At 43.6% G+C, this 23112-nt stretch overlaps 2 protein-coding genes across 5 annotated transcripts in view; both read right to left on the bottom strand.

The window, feature by feature from the left end:
• Positions 1-23112, bottom strand: part of LOC5496836 — a 111055-nt gene that overhangs the window by 37452 nt on the left and 50491 nt on the right. For all 4 annotated transcript variants that reach the window (XM_048722224.1, XM_048722227.1, XM_048722226.1 and 1 more), the window contains exon 4: positions 14842-15084. In XM_048722224.1, the coding sequence (XP_048578181.1) occupies positions 14842-15084 (243 nt within the window). The remainder of the gene's footprint in view (positions 1-14841; positions 15085-23112) is intronic.
• LOC5499885 (tripartite motif-containing protein 45) overlaps positions 1-23112 on the bottom strand; it is a 100224-nt gene that overhangs the window by 72352 nt on the left and 4760 nt on the right. The window contains exon 3 of the mRNA XM_048722242.1: positions 20672-21569. Coding sequence (XP_048578199.1) covers positions 20672-21569 — 898 coding nt within the window. The remainder of the gene's footprint in view (positions 1-20671; positions 21570-23112) is intronic.

Raw genomic sequence — 23112 nt, 5'->3', positions numbered from 1 at the left:
CGCATGACAAGAACTTTTCCCTTGCTTTGTGCTTGTATTTAGCCGCCATTACGGGGCCGAGTGAGGCCTGGGAGTTGCGCGGCTGACTGACAGGCTGGATGGCTAGCTGGCTGGCTGGCGAGTGACACCACAGGGTAATCGCGCAATGACCACAAAACCAAGTCGCATAGTTATACCATATTTCTATACCTATGGAGCTCCGCTATGAATAAAATAATAAATGTTATCAACAAAGGAAACAATTATATTGTTATTACAATGTGATAGCACATTGTGAATGGTCAAAGCAATTTTTAAGATATTTCAATTTTTAAACTCTCTCGCGCGATAAGAAGGGCCAATATTCATGTGCGTGTGTTGTATTGTTTAAAGTCACTAGAAGATGTATTTAAATGCTTAGGGTTTAAAGATATGAGGTACGAGAAATATTAGCCAGGTTCGATAATCAGTGAATTATATTGTCTGAGTATTAGTATCATTTACAAAACTGGGACACTTGTCGTGATTTATAGCGAATGTCCCTATTTACGATAGGCATGACCGGGTTATTCTAGAAAAATGCAAATGTGTGTTTATATTATGTTAAGGGATAGACTTTTTGATATTTAAAGTGTGGGGGGGTTGACAAATACCAACATAAATAAGAAAAGCAAGAGCAAAATTTTCAGAAAACAAAGCCATTCTGACCAAAAAAAAAAAAACGGTAAAGATTTCAGCCGAATAAACATTCGCGCATGAAGTAATAGCACAACAGAGGGTGCATGGGATGGCAGAGCTCCAGGAAAATTTCACTGACCCAAAAAGCGATAGCCGACAATTCTATACCACTGGAATACTCCTCCAGTTAAAGCAGCATTGGAAAATTTCACTGCCCCAAAAAGCGATAGCCGATAATTCTATACCCCTGGAATACTCGTCTAGTTAAAGCAGCATTGGAAAATTTCACTGCCCCAAAAAGCGATAGCCGATAATTCTATACCCCTGGAATACTTGTATAGTTATAGCAGCATTGGAAAATTTCACTGCCCCAAAAAGCGATAGCCGATAATTCTATACCCCTGGAATACTTGTCTAGTTAAAGCAGTATTGGAAAATTTCACTGCCCCAAAAAGCGATAGCCGATAATTCTATACCCCTGGAATACTTGTCTACTTAAAGCAGCATTGGAAAATTTCACTGCCCCAAAAAGCGATAACCGATAATTCTATACCCCTGGAATACTCGTCTAGTTAAGGCAGCATTGGAAAATTTCACTGCCCCAAAAAGCGATAGCCGATAATTCTATACCCCTGGAATACTCGTCTAGTTAAAGCAGCATTGGAAAATTTCACTGCCCCAAAAAGCGATAGCCGATAATTCTATACCCCTGGAATACTTGTCTACTTAAAGCAGCATTGGAAAATTTCACTGCCCCAAAAAGCGATAACCGATAATTCTATACCCCTGGAATACTTGTATAGTTATAGCAGCATTGGAAAATTTCACTGCCCCAAAAAGCAATAGCCGATAATTCTATACCCCTGGAATAGTCGTCTAGTTAAAACAGCATTGGAAAATTTCACTGCCCCAAAAAGCGATAGCCGATAATTCTATACCCCTGGAATACTTGTATAGTTATAGCAGCATTGGAAAATTTCACTGCCCCAAAAAGCAATAGCCGATAATTCTATACCTCTCACCAGCTCACTGTTGGCAGACGGAAACCTCAACCGGCAAAAAACGAAAGAATCTATTAGAATCCGCGCTATTTAACAGACCATCCGCTCTAAATTATCAGTCACCTCCTCAAAGAAACTTCTAATAGGCACACTGCTTTTACAATTTTGTAATATTTTTCGCGTACCATTACAAATGATTGGAGATAGTTACGTAATCTACCGGAAGTAAGCTGGCGGCATTGCCGCTTAACCAGCCTCACAAGTGGTATAATTTTATAGAGAGGCCACTCCACCACAACAACCACCCTCACAAGTGGTATAATTTTATAGAGAGGCCACTCCACCACAACAACCACCCTCACAAGTGGTATAATTTTATAGAGAGGCCACTCCACCACAACAACCACCCTCACAAGTGGTATAATTTTATAGAGAGGCCACTCCACCACAACAACCACCCTCACAAGTGGTATAATTTTATAGAGAGGCTACTCCACCACAACAACCACCCTCACAAGTGGTATAATTTTATAGAGAGGCCACTCCACCACAACAACCACCCTCACAAGTGGTATAATTTTATAGAGAGGCCACTCCACCACAACAACCACCCTCACAAGTGGTATAATTTTATAGAGAGGCCACTCCACCACAACAACCACCCTCACAAGTGGTATAATTTTATAGAGAGGCCACTCCACCACAACAACCACCCTCACAAGTGGTATAATTTTATAGAGAGGCTACTCCACCACAACAACCACCCTCACAAGTGGTATAATTTTATAGAGAGGCCACTCCACCACAACAACCAGCCTCACAAGTGGTATAATTTTATAGAGGCCACTCCACCACAACAACCACCCTCACAAGTGGTATAATTTTATAGAGAGGCCACTCCACCACAACAACCACCCTCATAAGTGGTATAATTTTATAGAGAGGCCACTCCACCACAACAACCACCCTCACAAGTGGTATAATTTTATAGAGAGGCCACTCCACCACAACAACCACCCTCACAAGTGGTATAATTTTATAGAGAGGCCACTCCACCATAACAACCACCCTCACAAGTGGTATAATTTTATAGAGAGGCCACTCCACCACAACAACCACCCTCACAAGTGGTATAATTTTATAGAGAGGCCACTCCACCACAACAACCACCCTCACAAGTGGTATAATTTTATAGAGAGGCTACTCCACCACAACAACCACCCTCACAAGTGGTATAATTTTATAGAGAGGCTACTCCACCACAACATCCACCCTCACAAGTGGTATAATTTTATAGAGAGGCTACTCCACCACAACAACCACCCTCACAAGTGGTATAATTTTATAGAGAGGCCACTCCACCACAACAACCACCCTCACAAGTGGTATAATTTTATAGAGAGGCCACTCCACCACAACAACCACCCTCACAAGTGGTATAATTTTATAGAGAGGCCACTCCACCACAACAACCACCCTAACAAGTGGTATAATTTTATAGAGAGGCCACTCCACCACAACAACCACCCTCACAAGTGGTATAATTTTATAGAGAGGCCACTCCACCACAACAACCACCCTCACAAGTGGTATAATTTTATAGAGAGGCTACTCCACCACAACAACCACCCTCACAAGTGGTATAATTTTATAGAGAGGCTACTCCACCACAACATCCACCCTCACAAGTGGTATAATTTTATAGAGAGGCTACTCCACCACAACAACCACCCTCACAAGTGGTATAATTTTATAGAGAGGCCACTCCACCACAACAACCACCCTCACAAGTGGTATAATTTTATAGAGGCCACTCCACCACAACAACAGGGTACAGATATGCTACTTTATTCATCCACGAATTTATATACGCTTACAGAAAACGCGAAAACACCGTTGCATTGCAAGCTTACAAGTGTGTCGTGGGGCGGTCTTTACAATTCAAGCTAGTCATGTATCAAATATTGCTACTCTTTAAAGTTTTGTTTTGTTTCCCGAAGTGATGTCCAATCAACTTTTCCAAGAAATGTCTCATTTGTTTCTCGTTTTTCATCACACGCCAAATCTGTTTTTCTGTTCCGCCTCCTGTCAAGCAAGGCGCGCGAGCTCAGCAGTCACATATCGAACAGAATAGAAGCGAACAGACCCCCCCCCCTCATGCTCATCCAATTCAATAATTTTATTTGGCACCTTTTCATCTTTGATTCACGAGTTTTGCCGAATACATTCATATTAAAAAAAGACAGCAGGTATTCAAGTCGTTCTCCTATCCCTGATGTTTTTCATCATCTTACTTTGTAGCGATGTCATTATAGATCTAATTACAACGCACTTTCCCTTATTTTTGATGCTTCCCAAAAAAATTGGGCTATTTCTTTTGTCGCGCTCTCCTGGTTCAAACTAAGCAATCGCTTTCAAATCTGTTTTGTTGCGAATTTAAAAAACCCATACATTTATTCGTTCCTTTAATTCATTATATGCCGGGCATTTTATCAGTGTTGTTCCTCGTCCTCGACTTTGACCAAGCATATTGGGCACGTTTTTCGTTCAGGGGTTTTGTGTCGTCCTGTTTTGATAGCTAGTTTGTGGTTGCTTAATAATGCACACTAGCAACATAACGACATGGGCGCGCGCACTATGTTTAGCCCGTCATAACAACATGGACATCAAGACATAAAAGAAAAAACTTTTTAATCTTATGTCGTTATGTCGAAGAAAAGAGTGCGCGCGCCCATGTCGTAACGTCGATATGTCGCTAGTGTGCACTGGGCATAATGTTCTCAATTTGGTTTTATGTCGAGGGTCTTTCTATTCATAGTTATTAATTTCATTTAACTTGTTGTTCTATATATGTCAGACTCTGTCTTATAAGATTTATTGGTATTTCTGCGTCGGGTGTGGTTTACCATACTTTAAATATATTTAATTGTGTGTTTTTAAAATTCTTTTTTTCCGCGTTATAAAGAGTTGTGCATCGCTACATTAGAAAGTTTCGTACGGTCTGAATTTCTTAGAACCTCCAATATTGCAACGCTCTGCATTTTGCTTGAGTTCGCAAAGGGAGTCAACCAGCCTCCACCAGGCACGCATTTGAGCTTCAATATTTATTTACCCCCAGGAGCCATCTAATAAATTCTGATTGCACTTCCTCACCTTGTACCTTGCTAATATCGGAGTCCCTTCCCCTTCCCTCTACGCAAAGACACACGGGTTAGGCATCGTTCTTAATTTTTAAAAAAGAAGTAAAAAACACACACACAACTTGTACGTGGTTATCTAGACCAAACAACATATTGTTTCTAACAGCTTATAGGAATAATTATTAAAATTTACAATTTGCATTTGTGTTATAAAATTCGGATATATATACTTGAGTGTACACGTTTTTAAATAAGGTTGGACTAAAGTAAAGTGTGCCGTAACCCTCGCTAGCGGGGTTTTCACAGCATGTGATATTTTGTGATTTACATGCTACCCAAGATGCACCGCGGGTCACATCACAAGATGGTGAAGCCTTATTCAAAATACATTATTCTCATGACACAGTACCAACTAACAAATGTTTACACGTCTTTATGTCTATTGTCACTTTACAGGCGTTCAAAGCTGTATTCAGTCCACCACCTCGTGAAACACCTCCATTTCGTCGGGTGTGAAATTCCTGGTGCCAGCAAAGACGTCACACGGGCCATCAGATGGGGCGCCCTGGGGACGAGCGTACGTGTGTGGCTCCGTACAGGACACTTTATTACCCCTCGCGTTGTCAGCGATAAACAGGTCATTACCACCAAACACCGGACCGTAACGTGTGTCGTCCCAAATGGCATATTCATCTGGCGTGCGCCTCAATGGCAACTTTTCAGGGCGGTAGCCATTCTTGTTACACAGCGTGAACAAGAATGACTTGGTGGAAGACTGCCGTCCACGGTCACTCACTTTAAAGAACATAAAACAAAATGCGTTATTTTAAAATACAAACTAGAATAAAAACAGCAAAAACCGTGCCGAACTCGTATTATTTAAATTCAAGGAAATTGAGTCTTCACCCCTAACCCCGAAGAAACATCTTTCCAAAAGGAACAATTGACTCTTGCTAGATTTATCTATTTTTGTACGAGTAATAAGCACTAATTTTTAACACCTTTTATAGGGGCCGAAATACCTAGTGTCAGAAAATGAAAAAAAGGTTTTGAAACAAGCCCCTCTCTCTAATCGAGCAGATTTTGTCAAGACAAAAAGAAATAATCGCCAGGGGCTTATTAGAGATTTTAATGGAGATTTATTAGATGCCGTGTTTGCAAAAAGTTGGTCAAAAGGAATAGAAATACAGTCCTACCACATTTTATATAATAACTAGTATCTCCTCTGATGAGTGAATGCCAAGCTATTTTACCGTGAAATACATCTAAGGATGGTGATTGAAGTGCCGATGGGAAAAAGATACAATTGATCCCTTACCCACAACCCTTCAATGGAGCTCAAAGTTGTATTTTCAGTCAAAAAAAAAAACGGTAAAAAATAATATTCGAAATTCTATTAATTAACATAAGATAAAAAGCAAAAATAATCAAAATTATTTCCCATTGTATGAATTAATGTTAGGGGCACAAGCCGGGATCCTTAAGACGGAGATGAAGACGAAGGAAAGGCTGGCGTTTTTCAATGCTTTCCAAATGTTTGGCCACAGCAGCAGCATAAGTACAGAATTAGGCTCGCTATATTTATACCCTTGGACCAGACAGATACCCATGTAGTGGTCCCACATGAAAGGAAATATGTAAAACAATCTTGAATGTAAAACAATTCAAGAGGAAACGGAGAAATTTTGGCAAAACGAACCAATCAGACAAAAGCGTGAGGGCGTGGGAAATCACAGAGTTGGTCTCTCGTCCCTGCGTATTTACAGAATAATCTATGAAGTCAAGGTAACTCTAAAATAACACTAATGATTAAGCAACTTTTAAAACTTAACTGCGCATGCTGAAAGAGCGCGTGTCTACAACAGTTTCGCCTAATTGAAATAACGATACAAGTATAGATGTCTAAACCAAGGTGTGAGGGCGGTGGCATACAATTTAGAAAGAATTTAACTGTTCAAACAAAATTTCCAAAACAAAAAGAAACCGGAGATTTCGCCACGTATAAGAAACTGTACACTCCCTGGATTTAGACGCACCAAAAGGTCATCGATGCGGAGGGTCCACGGGCGTGCTAAAATCTAGACTTAGGAAACCATCAATTGTAAACAAAATCTAAATTATCCTTAAAAGATAAATAAAACTTCAAGATAGGAACATGAAATACTAGACGACAATAACCTATAACCTAAACAATATAACAAACCGTCCTATAACATACCTCCCTTGTCAAACTTGTGTTTGTCCCCAAACACGATAAATTATGAAACGATTATTAGAAAGATTATCGTAAGAAAAATAAACTTGGGTCCTAAGATCTTCCTTCTGCCGGCTTCACTCTGGATACTCAGACATAAAACTGCTTCTGGAAGAATCTGAGTTACAGTATTGCGATGTAGACATAAAACTGCTTTCGGAAGAATCGGAATTACAGTATTGCGATGTAGACACGAAACTGCTTTCGGAAGAATCGGAATTACAGTATTGCGATGTAGACACGAAACTGCTTTCGGAAGAATCTGAATTACAGTATTGCGATGTAGACACGAAACTCCCTTGGGGAAAATCTGAATTACAGTATTGCGATGCAGACACGAAACTGCTTTCGGAAGAATCTGAATTACAGTATTGCGATGCAGACACGAAACTGCTTTCGGAAGAATCTGAATTACAGTATTGCGATGTAGACACGAAACTGCTTTTGGAAGAATCTGAATTAAAGTATTGGGATGTAGACACGAAACTGCTTTCGGAAGCATCTGAATTACAGTATTGCGATGTAACACGAAATAAATAAGAGAAGTAGTTGGAATGTAATTGCGCTAAGATATCCAGAGTTTCTGTTTAATTTCTCGATTTTAGTAACACCTACTTTAAGGGTTGTCCAAGGAAAAATCTTGTAATTATGTAAAAACATTTTCCTGCACCAAACAGCAAAATTAACGAGCTCACCTCATGTAATACCATGGTATCGCCCCATGACAGGTTCTCCAATAGGGTTCTGGATTCCGGATCCTAGTATGTGGATTCCGGATCCTAGTGTGTGGATTCCGGATTCCATGTGGGTTTTTTCCCGTGGATTCCGGATTCCATTTTTGTGTTCCAGGTTTTTTACAAAACTTTAAATACCTCCAGTGCCTATATGTTCTAAATCTTTCTAATGCCTGTAAAGTTTTGTTTTTACCTTTCGATTCCATTTATAAATGTTTTGCGTTGTGTCGCTCGTTGTGTAGACCACATCAAGAAATTTTAAAAGAAACAGTTTTTTTATTACTGTCAAAAAACAAAACTGCATATCAAAGCATACTGTATCTTTTGTCTGTGCGTTACGTGGATAACTATGCTTCGATATAAGTCGAAAAATTGCAAATTTAATAGATCAAGGAAACCTTATTAACTCATCGGGCAATAAATATTGCTGAGAATATGCCTACTTCTTTGTATATCAAAACACATTATCAGGCTCTGGTATTTTGTTTGACCGTGGCATTGTGGCCCGCTTTGGTGGAATATCAGGGCGAGTTTAGGAGAGCCATGGTATTTTGGCACGAGCCTATAACAATAACTAAAGTAGACATCACTATCGTAAAATGAAACGCGTTGTTTAGCGTCCTGATAAACTAACGCCTTCCACTCTCCTCGGGAACGACTCTTCTGTTGCTTCTGTGGGTCTGTGGGGGTAGAAAAAGCCAGCCACTTTCCTTCTTCGTTCTCATCTTTCCGTGTCTGATGTGGAACGATTACTAGGGAAATAACCTACGCTTTAAGATCAGGCAGGGGCTCGGCCAGCTTGCAGTCTTTGTCACGCACAAGTACTTTAATGTAATGTAATGCTGCTAGTATAGCTTTGTGTCTCTACCTGTAATTCAGTCGAAACACTGCGAGAAGTCATATGTGAATAAACTTGAATTATTATTATGTCTTCTTCGGGAGTTATGGTTACGATCTGGTCATCAATGGTGAGGCTTTCTACTTTTGCCAGCAGAGATCTGGGGAATTGCCGTTGCATACCTCGTCGAAGGTATATTTCAGATGGTCATCAGTCTGATCGAGCCATCTGAAAGTTACGCTGTTCTTTTGGAATCGTCCAGTTGAAGCGTTGACCAGAACGTCTTCCCTCATAACGGCGAGCCAATACGGAGATGCTTTCCCTCGGCAATCGTGTTTGACGGCGACGATGTCGACTATCGTAAAATGAAACGCGTTGTTTTGCGTCCTGATAAACTAACCCCTTCCACTCTCGCCGGAAACGACTCTTCTGTTGCTTCTGTGGGAGTAGAAGAAGACTCTCCATTTGTCAGCCACTTTCTTTCTTCGTTCTCATCTTCCCGTGTCTCCACCGTCTGATCATCACCGTTCGCAATTCTCGAAATTTTAATGTCTTCTTCGGGAGTTATGGTTACGATCTGGTCATCAATGGTGAGGCTTTCTACTTTTGCCAGCAGACATCTAGGGGAATTGCCGTTGCATACCTCGTGGAAGGTATATTTCAGATGGTCATCAGTCTGATCGAGCCATCTGAAAGTTACGCTGTTCTTCTGGAATTGTCCAGTTGCAGCGATGACCAAAACGTCTTCCATCATAACGGCGAGCCAATACGGAGATGCCTCCCGTCGGCGATCGTGTCTGACGGCGACGATTTCGTCTTTGTAGTACAAGACCTGCACCCTGGTACTTCCACCGGTGTCATTTACTGTGACCGTTGATCGAGCTTCACTTACGAAGTCTAGCACGTCGTCTGAGCCCGTTTCGATTCGGTCAGGCAGCATACTCAGTGAGTATGGAAGGGTTCCTGTCAGCTCTTTTGTCTTAGCTCAGACATTTGCTTGTCGCACTCCTCTCCCATACTCCCGTGTAAATTCCCGCATGGTCTCTGCACGTCTCATCACCAGTCCCCTCTTTCGTCTGCGTTTTCTTGGATGGCCTCTGCATCAGACTTGGTGGATCGCCCGAGATAATCTTCTCCGGATAAAACGAGTTCGGCCCTGTGAAGTATGTAAAATGCTTCTGGTAAATTCGGAGAGCATGTCATCTTCCACACAGCGCGCTCGTCTATAAGCATACTCCACCATAGTTGGCATGTCATAATCGGCACGCATGGCTTTGAAGATGCACTCGACAGAAAGAGTTGTCAGACTCGCAAATCTGATCTCCTCCAGGACTCGCTCTTCGCCGATCTCTGTTAAGGTGTTTGCAAGGCTGGTCAGTGAGTCAAGCGCGATTTGGAATGACTGTCGGGTGCAACGTGGAATTGTCATGTCAGGGCCATTCGTGCTCTCCTTTGCCTTTTCTTCATGATCTAATAAAAACGCGACCAGATGTTCTATCTGTCTTTTGTGTTCGTCAAACCTCTCGGGGAAATTCTCTTTCTCACACTTCTTATCCAGGCGGAACACATTGGCATACATCGACATATTCTGCTGGAGATGAACCAGTCCAACAGCTGATGTAACCATTCTAACGGCCTTGTTACCAGTGTCGCAAGCAAAGATCGTATTACTGTAGCTACAAAGCCCTGATGGAGCGTTCCACTGAGCATTTAAACCATCACAATGGCCTGCATCCGTTGAACTAGAGATTGCTGTTGGGGTGTTATCATTGGTTATAAGATCCACCTCTGTCATGGTCAGCAGCGTGTTGATCTTACTTGATAAGACGAACACAGTTCCTTCCTCGGTCACTGCTATTCCTGTAGGTGCCACAACACCTGATACAACTGTTCGAGTGATTGTTTTGTGTACAGGATAGCACACGTAGACACAAGTAGCGTTCTCTTTGCAGTCTCCAACAAGAATGTGATCGTCATCCCTGGTAACCGCTATCGACGTTAGGATACTTGTCCGGCCAAAAGATAATATGGCATTCAGATGTCCAGAATAGTTCCCATTTGCATCAGAATTAATATTTGTGATAGAGAATAACATTTGCTCGCAAATGTCCGATACATAGAGTGTAAAAGGATCCTTGTGTGATCTGCAAATGCCAAATGGAGACTTCATTCTTCTGAGTCAGATGTAAAAGTAAGGTCCCCTACTGTCACCTGGCGAATACGCCGAGTTGCGCATTCCTCGCCCCCATCTCTATCCTCATCTCCATTCTCAGACGTGTCAGAACCTAGATTAAGCCTAGACGAATGACAAAAAAGGGAGGTGCAGTCTATAACTCTTATTCGGCCATCTCCGTGATCACAAACGTAGATAACTTTTCCATCGATATCTAGATCAGCAGGATCTCTCATTTTCACTCCCTTTCCTTGTCCGTTTGGGTGACCTGGTCCATTGCCCCCTGCAATGAATGTTACGTTTACCGGACAGTGCATATCGAGCATATAAACGGCATGCTGATGTCGATCGCTAACGAAAAGCTTACTATGGCAAGGTGAAAAACACACTCCAACTGGATGCTTGAGAATTTTGCCATTTCTTCGCCACTGTTTGAATTCTAGCTCTGGTACTAAGGTGGTTGTTACCCGTTTGTCCGGGATGGACGCCTGGACTCCATGTCTATGGATCTCAATGGCTGTCTCAACGTCCATCCGGTCTTTGTTGCGGACAGCCTTCATTGAGACATTTCTTTTCATTTCTTCCATCTATCTTCGGAGAAGCAGAAGAAGTCGCACATTCACAAGATAGCCATTGATGTCGACCCAGTACCAAAATTCCGCTGACCGTACGCGTTTGATATTATGAGGTGGGTCTGGGAAAGGAACTTGGTAAGGGTATAAAGCTTTATCCTGTAGCATTCTGTTCATAAAGGACTTCTGTTTGGGGTCACAATCTGTTGACCAAACTAAGGGGAGAAGCCGTTTACAAGGGATTTCCTTTTCCTTTAGGCACTCGAGACAAGGACGACGAAGAGGATGCCATTCGCTATGTCCAAGCAGGAGGCACTGTGCGCACACCGATTTATTTTCGAAGCAAATGTCACAATGGCAAATACAATCCAGATCGTCTTGAACACAACGTGCACATCTATTCACAGCGCTAAATATGTCTTGGTACATATGTTCTATTGTGTCCGCACCTCCCTTGCTCCCGCAGTAAAAAACTCCAACTGGGAAGTTAATTTTGTCATCAAGAGAGCTCACTCTTACTTCTCTTGCTTGAGTGACAAACTGTCGCGTCTTTAGGAAGCTGGTGACACTTTCACTTGACGTCATAATACGTAGAATTTCATCATACGAAAGACGGTCGGGGTCTACCAGACCGACTACCGACTTCAGATATGGGGAATATTCTAAGGCTTGCTTAATTGCCATCTCATCTGTGGAGATACAACACAGGTAGCCATTCACTTCGTTGCTCTTGATGGCGACCACGTCTTTCTCTGCACATGTTTCAATGCAAAATAGAACGTCTTCACCATAAACACGCCCTTCAAGATGTGGAGGCGGGGCATGTCTTATCACCGTCCTTGGGTGTAAGAAGCTCAGATTATGTGTCTGAACGAAGCCTTGAGGTGTCTGAGCCGCATGTCGCCCTTGGCCGTGGTTTCCTCGACCGCAAAGAAGGTAAGAAGCGACAGGCTTGCAATTGAACTGTATTGCACGCTGGAATCGCGTTAATGCGGGATAAAGCTCCGTGAACGCCTCGGCCTCTACAACGCCTAGTGCACGCGAACAAAAGGAATGAACCTGTTCGTAAAACACGTGGTTCTTTGGGAGTATCCCAGATGATGTTAAGAAAGCAAGCATTGCTGCAGCCTCATCCATCTTCTCTAGGTCAAGTAAGAGACCCGCCTTTTTCGGCGGTTCTAGTCATAACGGAGAATTGTCTTGATGTTCTTCCTCATCGTCGCCTTCGCTAGTTGAGCTCCGTTCCTCATCACTATCATTTGGCTCACTGATGTTGCCTTCCTCGCACAGCTCTGATAAGTGGACGAGGAGGGGATGTGGGGAAGAACCCACACAACCCCACCCAGAACCAGAACCCCACAACTTTCAGACAAAGGCGTTTGATGTCGTCTGTAGCAGCCTCAAGAGTACAGGGCCTGTCCGCCACACCATCTAACACGGTTAAAAGGACATCAATTGAATCATTCGATGATTCTCCTTTGTTCCGAAGTTCAAGGACATATTCCACCGCGTCACAGACGCGCTGGGCGATTGCAATCATTGCCATAAATAGGCTTGATATGGACTTCCTCATTATATATATTAAACTACGTACATAAAAATGAATAAGCAAACATTTGATTTTTCCCTCGTTATGCAAATAAGATCACCAATTTTTTTGCAGTCCAGTGACTGCAGGCCTATAACCTGCGTACGCCCCTGATTATAATCTCAACCAAATATCAGTCCAACAAAAAGTATGTGAAAGCTATAGGCAATGGCCTTATTTTTCAAGTTGCATGATAACCAACAAAAAAGCAGTAATCAGAGTACAAGCTCATTCCCAATAAAATAATTTAACAGTCGTTCAAATCAGGAAAGTGCACTTCCCTGTTCAAATCAAATCCTTTTTTCATCTTATTTTCTTCTGTTGCCTTTTTTTGTCAACATGTTTATCTTATTTTTTCAAACATGTTTTTAGATTATTTTGTGATTTTGCCCCCTCCCCTTCCCCCCTCTGATTCCTGCTATGGCTTTGTTTGTTATACGAGTATCAAAACATACCTCAGACGTGTCTTGACGTGTCGTGACTGTTGAAGATTATAGTAGTAGTTATTGAAATCCTAGTTTTGTCGATGTCTGTAGACAACTTTCACCCCAAACATTACCGTTGCATCGGCATTTTTCAAATGAAAGACAAAGAACACGTAAATAAAGTTTCATTTTGTAGAAAAACTTAATTTCGCAAAGCTGTTTATATTTTTTAGGCGCACTGTGATAGCTAAATGTCAAATCATTAGACTGAGATGAAACCTTATTGATGTTAGCCTTGATTAGCCCACTTTATACCGGGCAGTGGAATGTTTTTTTCTGTGATGAAAACTTTCTACAACTCGACACAACTAGAACATGAAGCGATTTCCCGTAAGTTAGCTCTTTGGCGGGCAATTAAGATTTTTTAAGAAAAACCCGAAAATTTTACCGTGTGACTTTCCGGGTTTCTGAGTTTATCAGCGTTTTAAGAAACGACTACCTGGAAGCACAAGTAGTGCTTTTCCCTTCCCAATTAAAAGAAAACAAATTGAACTAGCTAATTATCTCATAAAGATCACTGATTCCACATGAAAACGCTGTGTAGCCATTTTGGGAAACAAGGTAGGTTTAATAATAACGGCAATATTTTTGGGGTCGTAGCTTTTGGGGTCACAGGTTTTAGGTCTTCGTTTTGTAGACACTCAACTTACACGTGTTTTGAAGTGAAAACTCTTTTGACCGATTACTTCGTCGAGATCAGAACTTCCTGTTCTCACAGATATGGCGAGCGATTTCTTATGGGTGTTTTTTTACAATACAATAATAATTTAAATAATTTAATGTCATTATCAATAAGAATTCGAAAAAATAAATCTGCCCTTACCATCCTTTGTTGTTGATTCTTGCCTGTGTGAAGCTAGAAAGCGAGAACTTGGAGGTGATTGATCGCATGTTCAAACCTACCCGCGTCTCATTGGCTAATAAAATAATAACCATGGAATGGCTTCTTCCTCAACCGCCAAAAGATTGAAATGAAAATCACGTGCATATAAACAGATAAATCAAAATGAATTTTAGAAAAAGAAGCCAAATATTAAAATAATTTTTATACTTATTCTTGTATTCCGGATTCCAGCTTAAGTCTTGGATTCCGGATCCTAGTGTGTGGATTCCGGATTCCAGTAGCATGGATTCCGGATTCCAAGTCTCATTTTTTCATGGATTCCGGATTCCGGATTACCTGTCATAGGGCGAATGGTAGCTGCTAACAAACTATATCTATATTTGTCTATCCAATCCTTTTATCATATGACTTAATACATATTGGGTGGAAGGTGGCTTAGGAAAACGCACTGCAAGTCTTAAGTTTAATAACTTACAAACAATAATTTACAAACATGATCAGACATTTCGACCCTCACCCTGATACGACCCTTCTCGTATTCATTAGTGTACTCACTTGTCCACGCTACGTCAGAGTAGCCACCAAACACGTATCTTCCTCCAACGCTTACGAGTACGATGTTCGGCGCTTTGCCGTCGCATTTTTCGTGGAAGGTACTGGCAGCCCAGCCATCTCTCTTTGCTAAGAAACATCTGACCCAGCGACTCTTGGGACTTTGCTGCACGGGCTGCAGGAATCCCAAGAGATCTCGGAGGTACTCTGGACCTTTGCCGCTGAAGATGGCGGACTGCTCAAGACCTACAAACGGAGTTACACCATCACCAGATAAGTAACCAATACTTTTTTTTATCAAGAAGGCACAATTCCTTATCCTCATCATGTCTCAAACAAATAAAGTCAGTGTATATGTGTGTCACCCAAAGGGTTAGTACAAATTGTTGCTGCTGTTGTTGTGTGGTCGTACAAAGTCCTGCCCCAAATCAAGATTCCTAGAGTATTCTGGGCCCAAAGTTCCACCATCAAGATTGGATTTGTGTCAAAAGACACTCTCTGTCAATTACAGAAAGGATCAAAATCCCTTCGCCGAAAATTATATATAAATAGGACAAATTATCGAAGTGTCACAAACGCTGGACTTGATCACCATTAATCTTTCGAATAAACCTAACCCGTAACCACCTTTTGTAGAACTACCATTCAGCAAAAGATCTGCAACTGAATTGCACCATCAGGAAATATTATGAATAAAGACTTGTTTATTATGGTATGCTCCTATGTATTCTACTCGTCGCAAAACGCTGGTGCTTAAAAATTGTGAATCTGGTATACTATGAAGTTTCTGCTTTAAAATTGTCTCAATTATTTCTAGAAGAACTGCGGCTTTGATCCCTTCAGTCGCTACTCATAATGTAATAAATGTAAATAATTCGGGGTATACATACAATAAAAACTACATGATTAAAAAAACAGAAATTACTTTACACTTCCATGAGGTTAAATTTAGGCATAGAGTTACTGGGGGTAAAAAAAACAATGCACAAATCAAATCAAAGGTAAAATTAATTTTCTGAAAAGTGAGAGGTTTGATAGCAGAGGATTTCAGTTATTTGATCAGGAAAAACAAATGTTTTCGACTGGAGTCCTACCAACAATCTTGCTAACCTAGAGGAGAGTGTGGAGCTGCTAAATGCGAGCCTGTGGTCGATGTTCAATGAATGTTTTCCGCTCATTAGGGTCAAAGTCTCATCCAGAGACCCACCTTACATGTCCCCCCTGGTTAAACACCTTTGTAACATCAGGAACAGAATCGCGCATAAAGGAACCCGTGCTGAGATTCTGAGGCGCCAAGAGTGTATCAACATTCTCATTTGGAGTAATCAGGTGAAAGCTGTTCATAAGGAACACAAATGCGGTTCAAAAGAATGGTGGGAGACAGCCAATAGAATAACTGGCCGGAAGACACAGGGAACGCGCATCACCATCATCATCTGTGATTCCACCCGACATCATCAACTCACATTTTCAAGCCACCAATACTGATAAGGCATATGTTGTCCCCGTGCGCCTGGAGATACCTGAAGGCACCCGAACCCCAACAGTGAGTGAGAGCGATGTAATGAGTTTTTTATCACATAGAAACGAACTGCCTCAGGGCCTGATCAATTTCCGTACTTGCTCTGGCGCGACTTTTCTCACCATCTTGCACCTGTTGTCAAAAATATCTTCAACTGTTCACTCCAACAACAAACTGTCCCAATGGCTTGGAAGTTAGCGAACATCTCGCCCATCCCTAAGGAATCTCCTCTGACAGAGTGTAGTCAACTCAGACCAATCTCACTGACTAATATCATCATGAGGATTTTCAAGCGTCTTGTCTGCAGAAACGAACTCTGTTCCACTCTTAAGTCGGAAATTGGCCCCGACCAATTTGCCTACAAGAAAGGCCATAACACAACAATGGCCCTGATCAAATGCCAACATTTTTGGCCCAAGCAGTTAGACAACGATGCAGATTTTGTTAGAGCCTTGTCATTTGATTTCAGCAAGGCCTTCGACACTGTCCCTCACCATATTCTCTGTAATAAACTGGCAAAATACGACATCAACCCTTACACCAAGAACTGCAATCTTCAACAAAAGTAAGTGGGACACTTCCCACACGAACAACCGCCAACCCTCTCCCCCCGATTAATATTGGTTAGAGGCGATTTTTCAGCTCAAAACACAAGCAGTAGCAAGGTGATCATTTGCCCTCCAACATTGAGGAAGGGGGAGGGAAAGTGTCCCATTAGTTTTGTAACAGATTGAAGGGGAACGATTGGAATTTGTCACGGTTATCATCGATTTCTTAAAATGTATTCTCTTTATTCGCATACCCTAATGAAAGTTTTTCACTCTATTAATTATTCGAGCTTGAAGTAAACATGTTGACGTCCCCAGAAAATATTTTTGGGATATCTGTGCGCTATTTGGAATATTTTTTTTCAATTAATTTGAATTAAATGAAGGTGCGCTGGGATATTTGCAGACTATAATTTTGTAAAATATAAAATTCATTTGATGTTGCCAAAGAGACTGTCTATATATCGTGCCGACTGTCTCCATTTGCAAAAGCAGCCATCCCTCGGAGTATAATAGCCGAAAAACACACCGCTTTTATGGCCAATTTAGGTAATATAAATACAGGCATAGAGACTAAAAAGATCATCGCCTAATAAGTATTTCCCCATTAAACAATAAATAACAAATCGACTAAAGAAAGCAATAAATAGGCGGTTTATCTGTTGTAGAAAACATGAGAGCCTCGTCTCATTTCATTTTCAATGAACATCACAACAAGTGTTTATATATTTAGCATGGCGGTGCAAAAAAGCGGGTGTGGACCGTGTACGGTCTACCATTTTTAGAAAAAACATTATTCCCACTCATGGTAGCCGGATTTCTTCAATCATTCGTCTACTCTATTACCATCACAAAGCTATTTAGGTGTATGAAGCTTACAAATGATTTGAAATATATAATAGGGCTTTTTTGAGCGGTCAACCGTGGTAGACCATTTATATAAAAATGAACTTTATTTTTATCTTAGTAAAACGACGGTCAACCATCTACTATGAGCTCTCTCTCCAAAATGCAAACCCTCATTCAAACAAAACTAGTGTCCATTTATGAGCTTGAATCTCAAGTTGTTACTGTATTATTTTAGAGTTCGAATTTCTTTCGTAAGGCATTTCTTAAACAATTTTAAAATGGTTAACCGTTGGTGTTAATCGTTGAGCCACGTAAGCAAGAACAGAAGACGTAGTCTGTAGCCGTCGATTTTAGCGAATGCTCCACAGAAAAAGCATTGCATACACTTTGCTTGAACTCTTCAAGCATAACTGTGTGTCAAAGTGTCAGATATTTAGCAAAACTATTGAAAAACAGATGAATTTATTGAATTGAGCTTCTCCCCGAGACAAGCTTGCGTGACTAAATTTGTAGTGAAAATCTCTCACGTAATAAATTCTTCATAGGCGGTATTTCTTATATGAAGAAACAGATGAGATTTTTCATTGTTTACAATGAAAAATAGTCGTCTCTGAAGCTTCTGTCCATTTTTACGCGCGATTCTGGCACGATAATTGTATGTGTTTGATTTTGACGTTCGCACAGTTGTATTGTCGTTGCGTTATCAACGATAGTGTTTCCTGTTCCAGGACCTGTCAGTCACTTGCTCAGACAATCTTCAACAAAAGTAAGTGGGACACTTCCTATACGAACAACCGCCAACCCTCTCCCCCCGATTAATATTGGTTAGAGGCGGTTTTTCAGCTCAAAACACAAGCAGTAGCAAGGTGACCATTTGCTCTCCAACATTGAGGAAGGGGGAGGGAAAGTGTCCCATTAGTTTTGTAACAGATTGTGGATAATTGGCTTCCTATCGAAAGCAGCGAGTTGTGGTTAATGGGATGGCTACCAGTTTCCTTGGAATCAGTAGAGGAGTCCCCCAAGGAACGGTGCTAGGACCGTTGCTATTCTCTATCATGGTAAATGACATTCAGAACGCTAGCGCCAACTCTCTATTAATCAAATATGCGGATGACATCACAATAAGGACGCCTGTGATATCTGGCTCAGACACGATTGATTCATCGCTGGAGAAAGTTACCAACATCAAGCGCTGGGCGCTGGAGAACCGAATGGAGTTGAACATGAGAAAGACCTTCGAGATGGTAGTAAAAGGTAAAACTAGGTAGCCTATTCAAGAGTCCATAGAGGGTACCTGCCTGCCTGCCTGCCTGCCTGCCTGCCTGCCTGCCTGCCTGCCTGCCTGCCTGCCTGCCTGCCTGCCTGCCTGCCTGCCTGCCTGCCTGCCTGCCTGCCTGCCTGCCTGCCTGCCTGCCTGCCTGCCTGCCTGCCTGCCTGCCTGCCTGCCTGCCTGCCTGCCTGCCTGCCTGCCTGCCTGCCTGCCTGCCTGCCTGCCTGCCTGCCTGCCTGCCTGCCTGCCTGCCTGCCTGCCTGCCTGCCTGCCTGCCTGCCTGCCTGCCTGCCTGCCTGCCTGCCTGCCTGCCTGCCTGCCTGCCTGCCTGCCTGCCTGCCTGCCTGCCTGCCTGCCTGCCTGCCTGCCTGCCTGCCTGCCTGCCTGCCTGCCTGCCTGCCTGCCTGCCTGCCTGCCTGCCTGCCTGCCTGCCTGCCTGCCTGCCTGCCTGCCTGCCTGCCTGCCTGCCTGCCTGCCTGCCTGCCTGCCTGCCTGCCTGCCTGCCTGCCTGCCTGCCTGCCTGCCTGCCTGCCTGCCTGCCTGCCTGCCTGCCTGCCTGCCTGCCTGCCTGCCTGCCTGCCTGCCTGCCTGCCTGCCTGCCTGCCTGCCTGCCTGCCTGCCTGCCTGCCTGCCTGCCTGCCTGCCTGCCTGCCTGCCTGCCTGCCTGCCTGCCTGCCTGCCTGCCTGCCTGCCTGCCTGCCTGCCTGCCTGCCTGCCTGCCTGCCTGCCTGCCTGCCTGCCTGCCTGCCTGCCTGCCTGCCTGCCTGCCTGCCTGCCTGCCTGCCTGCCTGCCTGCCTGCCTGCCTGCCTGCCTGCCTGCCTGCCTGCCTGCCTGCCTGCCTGCCTGCCTGCCTGCCTGCCTGCCTGCCTGCCTGCCTGCCTGCCTGCCTGCCTGCCTGCCTGCCTGCCTGCCTGCCTGCCTGCCTGCCTGCCTGCCTGCCTGCCTGCCTGCCTGCCTGCCTGCCTGCCTGCCTGCCTGCCTGCCTGCCTGCCTGCCTGCCTGCCTGCCTGCCTGCCTGCCTGCCTGCCTGCCTGCCTGCCTGCCTGCCTGCCTGCCTGCCTGCCTGCCTGCCTGCCTGCCTGCCTGCCTGCCTGCCTGCCTGCCTGCCTGCCTGCCTGCCTGCCTGCCTGCCTGCCTGCCTGCCTGCCTGCCTGCCTGCCTGCCTGCCTGCCTGCCTGCCTGCCTGCCTGCCTGCCTGCCTGCCTGCCTGCCTGCCTGCCTGCCTGCCTGCCTGCCTGCCTGCCTGCCTGCCTGCCTGCCTGCCTGCCTGCCTGCCTGCCTGCCTGCCTGCCTGCCTGCCTGCCTGCCTGCCTGCCTGCCTGCCTGCCTGCCTGCCTGCCTGCCTGCCTGCCTGCCTGCCTGCCTGCCTGCCTGCCTGCCTGCCTGCCTGCCTGCCTGCCTGCCTGCCTGCCTGCCTGCCTGCCTGCCTGCCTGCCTGCCTGCCTGCCTGCCTGCCTGCCTGCCTGCCTGCCTGCCTGCCTGCCTGCCTGCCTGCCTGCCTGCCTGCCTGCCTGCCTGCCTGCCTGCCTGCCTGCCTGCCTGCCTGCCTGCCTGCCTGCCTGCCTGCCTGCCTGCCTGCCTGCCTGCCTGCCTGCCTGCCTGCCTGCCTGCCTACCTACATAACAGTATTAGAGAATTAGTACCTGTTTGCTCAGATTCACCAACAGAAATCTTCTTTGACAAAGTATCCCAATACTTCTCATCCACTACAAGACGAACTCCAACCTCCGTACAAGGCTGATCCACGGGTTTCTCTGCAAGACTCGATAGCTGGGATAGCACTTCATTCCTGATGGACAAGACATCCACATCATTTGCATCCCTGCACATTCTCTCAGCAAACTCCAAACTGCTACGAGCACTTGCAAGTCTCATGGATAGAGTCTCTCTCTGGGCAGTCAGCTGCTTCTCTTGCTTTTGACAAGCTGACTCGATCTCCCCTCTAAGATCTGATCGCATCTTCTCAAGAGTACCTATCTGCTTATCAATGAACGCATCCAGATCCCTTCTGGTCGCACGTTTATTTTCCTCGAGATGTTGTTGAGCCTCTTCTACCAATGCCATCGCCTGTTCAATATCGGTGAGTTTTGATGCAACTTTTTTTGCTCTTCCCAATATTTCGTCTTTCTCTCGAGCGATTACATCACTTGTGAAAAGGTAATCGTGATTTTTATGATCAACGACGGTACAATCTCGGCAAATCACTTCCTTACAAGATTCGCAAAACAGTTTCAGCTTTTCACCCTTGTGTTTGGTGCAGAAGGAAGCCTTGCTCATTGCAAGTAACTTTCCGCTTTTGATCTCATCAAAACTGAGGATAGTGTGATGTTGCACTGGTTGAAATCTCTTATGAGCCGAGATGCACTGCTCACAGACAAAGTGATCGCACTCGTTACATCTCCCTTGGGCAGGCTCACCACTATCACACGATTCACAAGCTGGTTTCTTCTTGGAGTCTTCAGATGTCAACAAAGGAAGAACAGAGAGAATACTGTTGATCATGAAATTCACCTTCAAACTCGGAACATCTGCTGGGGAAATCTAAAACAATAATCAGTAAAATAGAGTTATAACGGAGTTTGCATATGGTTTCAGGGAAGGGCATAGTTTCCCCGAGCTAATGTTGTATTTTACGTGTTTTATTCATAGTTACTGTAAATATAGTTGAACTACAATTGCTCGATATTGCCCCAAATGAATTGAAACTTCACAGGGATGTGAATGACAAGTCCAAAAACAGGTATGAAAAGTTTGAAGGTATTTTATTATAATTTTTTGTCCCAATTGTTTTTGTAACGCCCATATATTTACGTAACTATGAAGGAGACATGCAAAATACAACATTAGCTTGGGGATCCTTATCTTTTAATAATTCAATACTCATAAAGTAATTTCTTGTGAGAAGAATTCAATTTCGCTTTTCTCTTTCGAAATGCACTTGTCGTTTGAATCCATTTCTTTGTTACAGCAAAACATTTGTCACACAGTTGTGCCAGGGTTCATTAACACATTGACCCCTGAACCGGCCTGTACCGGCTTTGGGAAGTACCCACAACCCAAAAAATTCATAAATTCAAAATAAACACAACAAGATGAAGATACTCAGGCATCAGTCTAAGGGATAAATGGTCTTGCAGATATGCATCCAACCAAGGTGTTGGCATCTACTCTTAAGCCAAATAATAGCACAGGTTCTTTGACAAATCTCAAATCGAACAAGGAGAGAAAAGCAGAATCACCCCTCTCAATAAAACGCTCAAAATACCACACAAGGGAGAGAGATCAGCAAACACAGCTCAAGACACAAATAGATACCTTTATTCTGATCCTCCAGGTACATTTCCTTGGCCTCAAAACACAATGCCCATTCCTTGAAGGATTGTACAACCACGAAAATATGTTTACGTATTGCAAAGCATTCTGGGAGACACAGGGGAAAATTCACGAGGGGAGGGCCAGTCAACACTCCTCTCCCCAAAGTCAGATGGTTTCGGGGTGAAAGTCTTTTCACCCCGAAACCAAACGAATCAATTCCAGGTCATACAGACCCAGAATAGCAGTGTAAACAATTTTGCAATCAATTTGGTTTCAGAAAAGACACCATTTAGGAGAGCTGTGGTGATTCATTAGAAAATTATTTTCTCATCCGGGCAAAGCCAAACAAGAAAAAATCATCATGAATCCACCTTTGCTTGCAAATATCCATAAGCAAAGCACTCAATTATGCCCCAAAAGACTTCATGATGTCCTGAGACACTCTCCTAATATGCTCATAGCTGTATTTTTGATGAAAAATACAAGCAACCATCAACTTGTGCTGGCTTCAGCACATCGACGAGGGATTAAAAGTGGGGACCGCAAAGCACTGTTGGAAAGCTTGGATACCGCTGACTAGGTGCAGCTGTGTTTGACTTTGACGGGCTGTATAAAACTCAGAATAGGGGGGGAGGTATCTGTTTTCAGTCTGTTTTTTGTAAATTCAGCTCCAAAAAAGCCAGGAGTCAATGGGTTAATCAACCACCCCTAGATTTTAATCAAAATAACTAGACCTTTTTAGACTTGTGCTGTGACATACACCAGTGGA

The sequence above is a fragment of the Nematostella vectensis genome, chromosome 14 (genome assembly GCF_932526225.1).
Source record: "Nematostella vectensis chromosome 14, jaNemVect1.1, whole genome shotgun sequence".
Lineage (NCBI taxonomy): Eukaryota > Metazoa > Cnidaria > Anthozoa > Actiniaria > Edwardsiidae > Nematostella > Nematostella vectensis.
The sequence above is the reverse complement of the archived record's forward strand: the minus strand, read 5'-3'. Positions and strand labels throughout refer to the sequence as shown.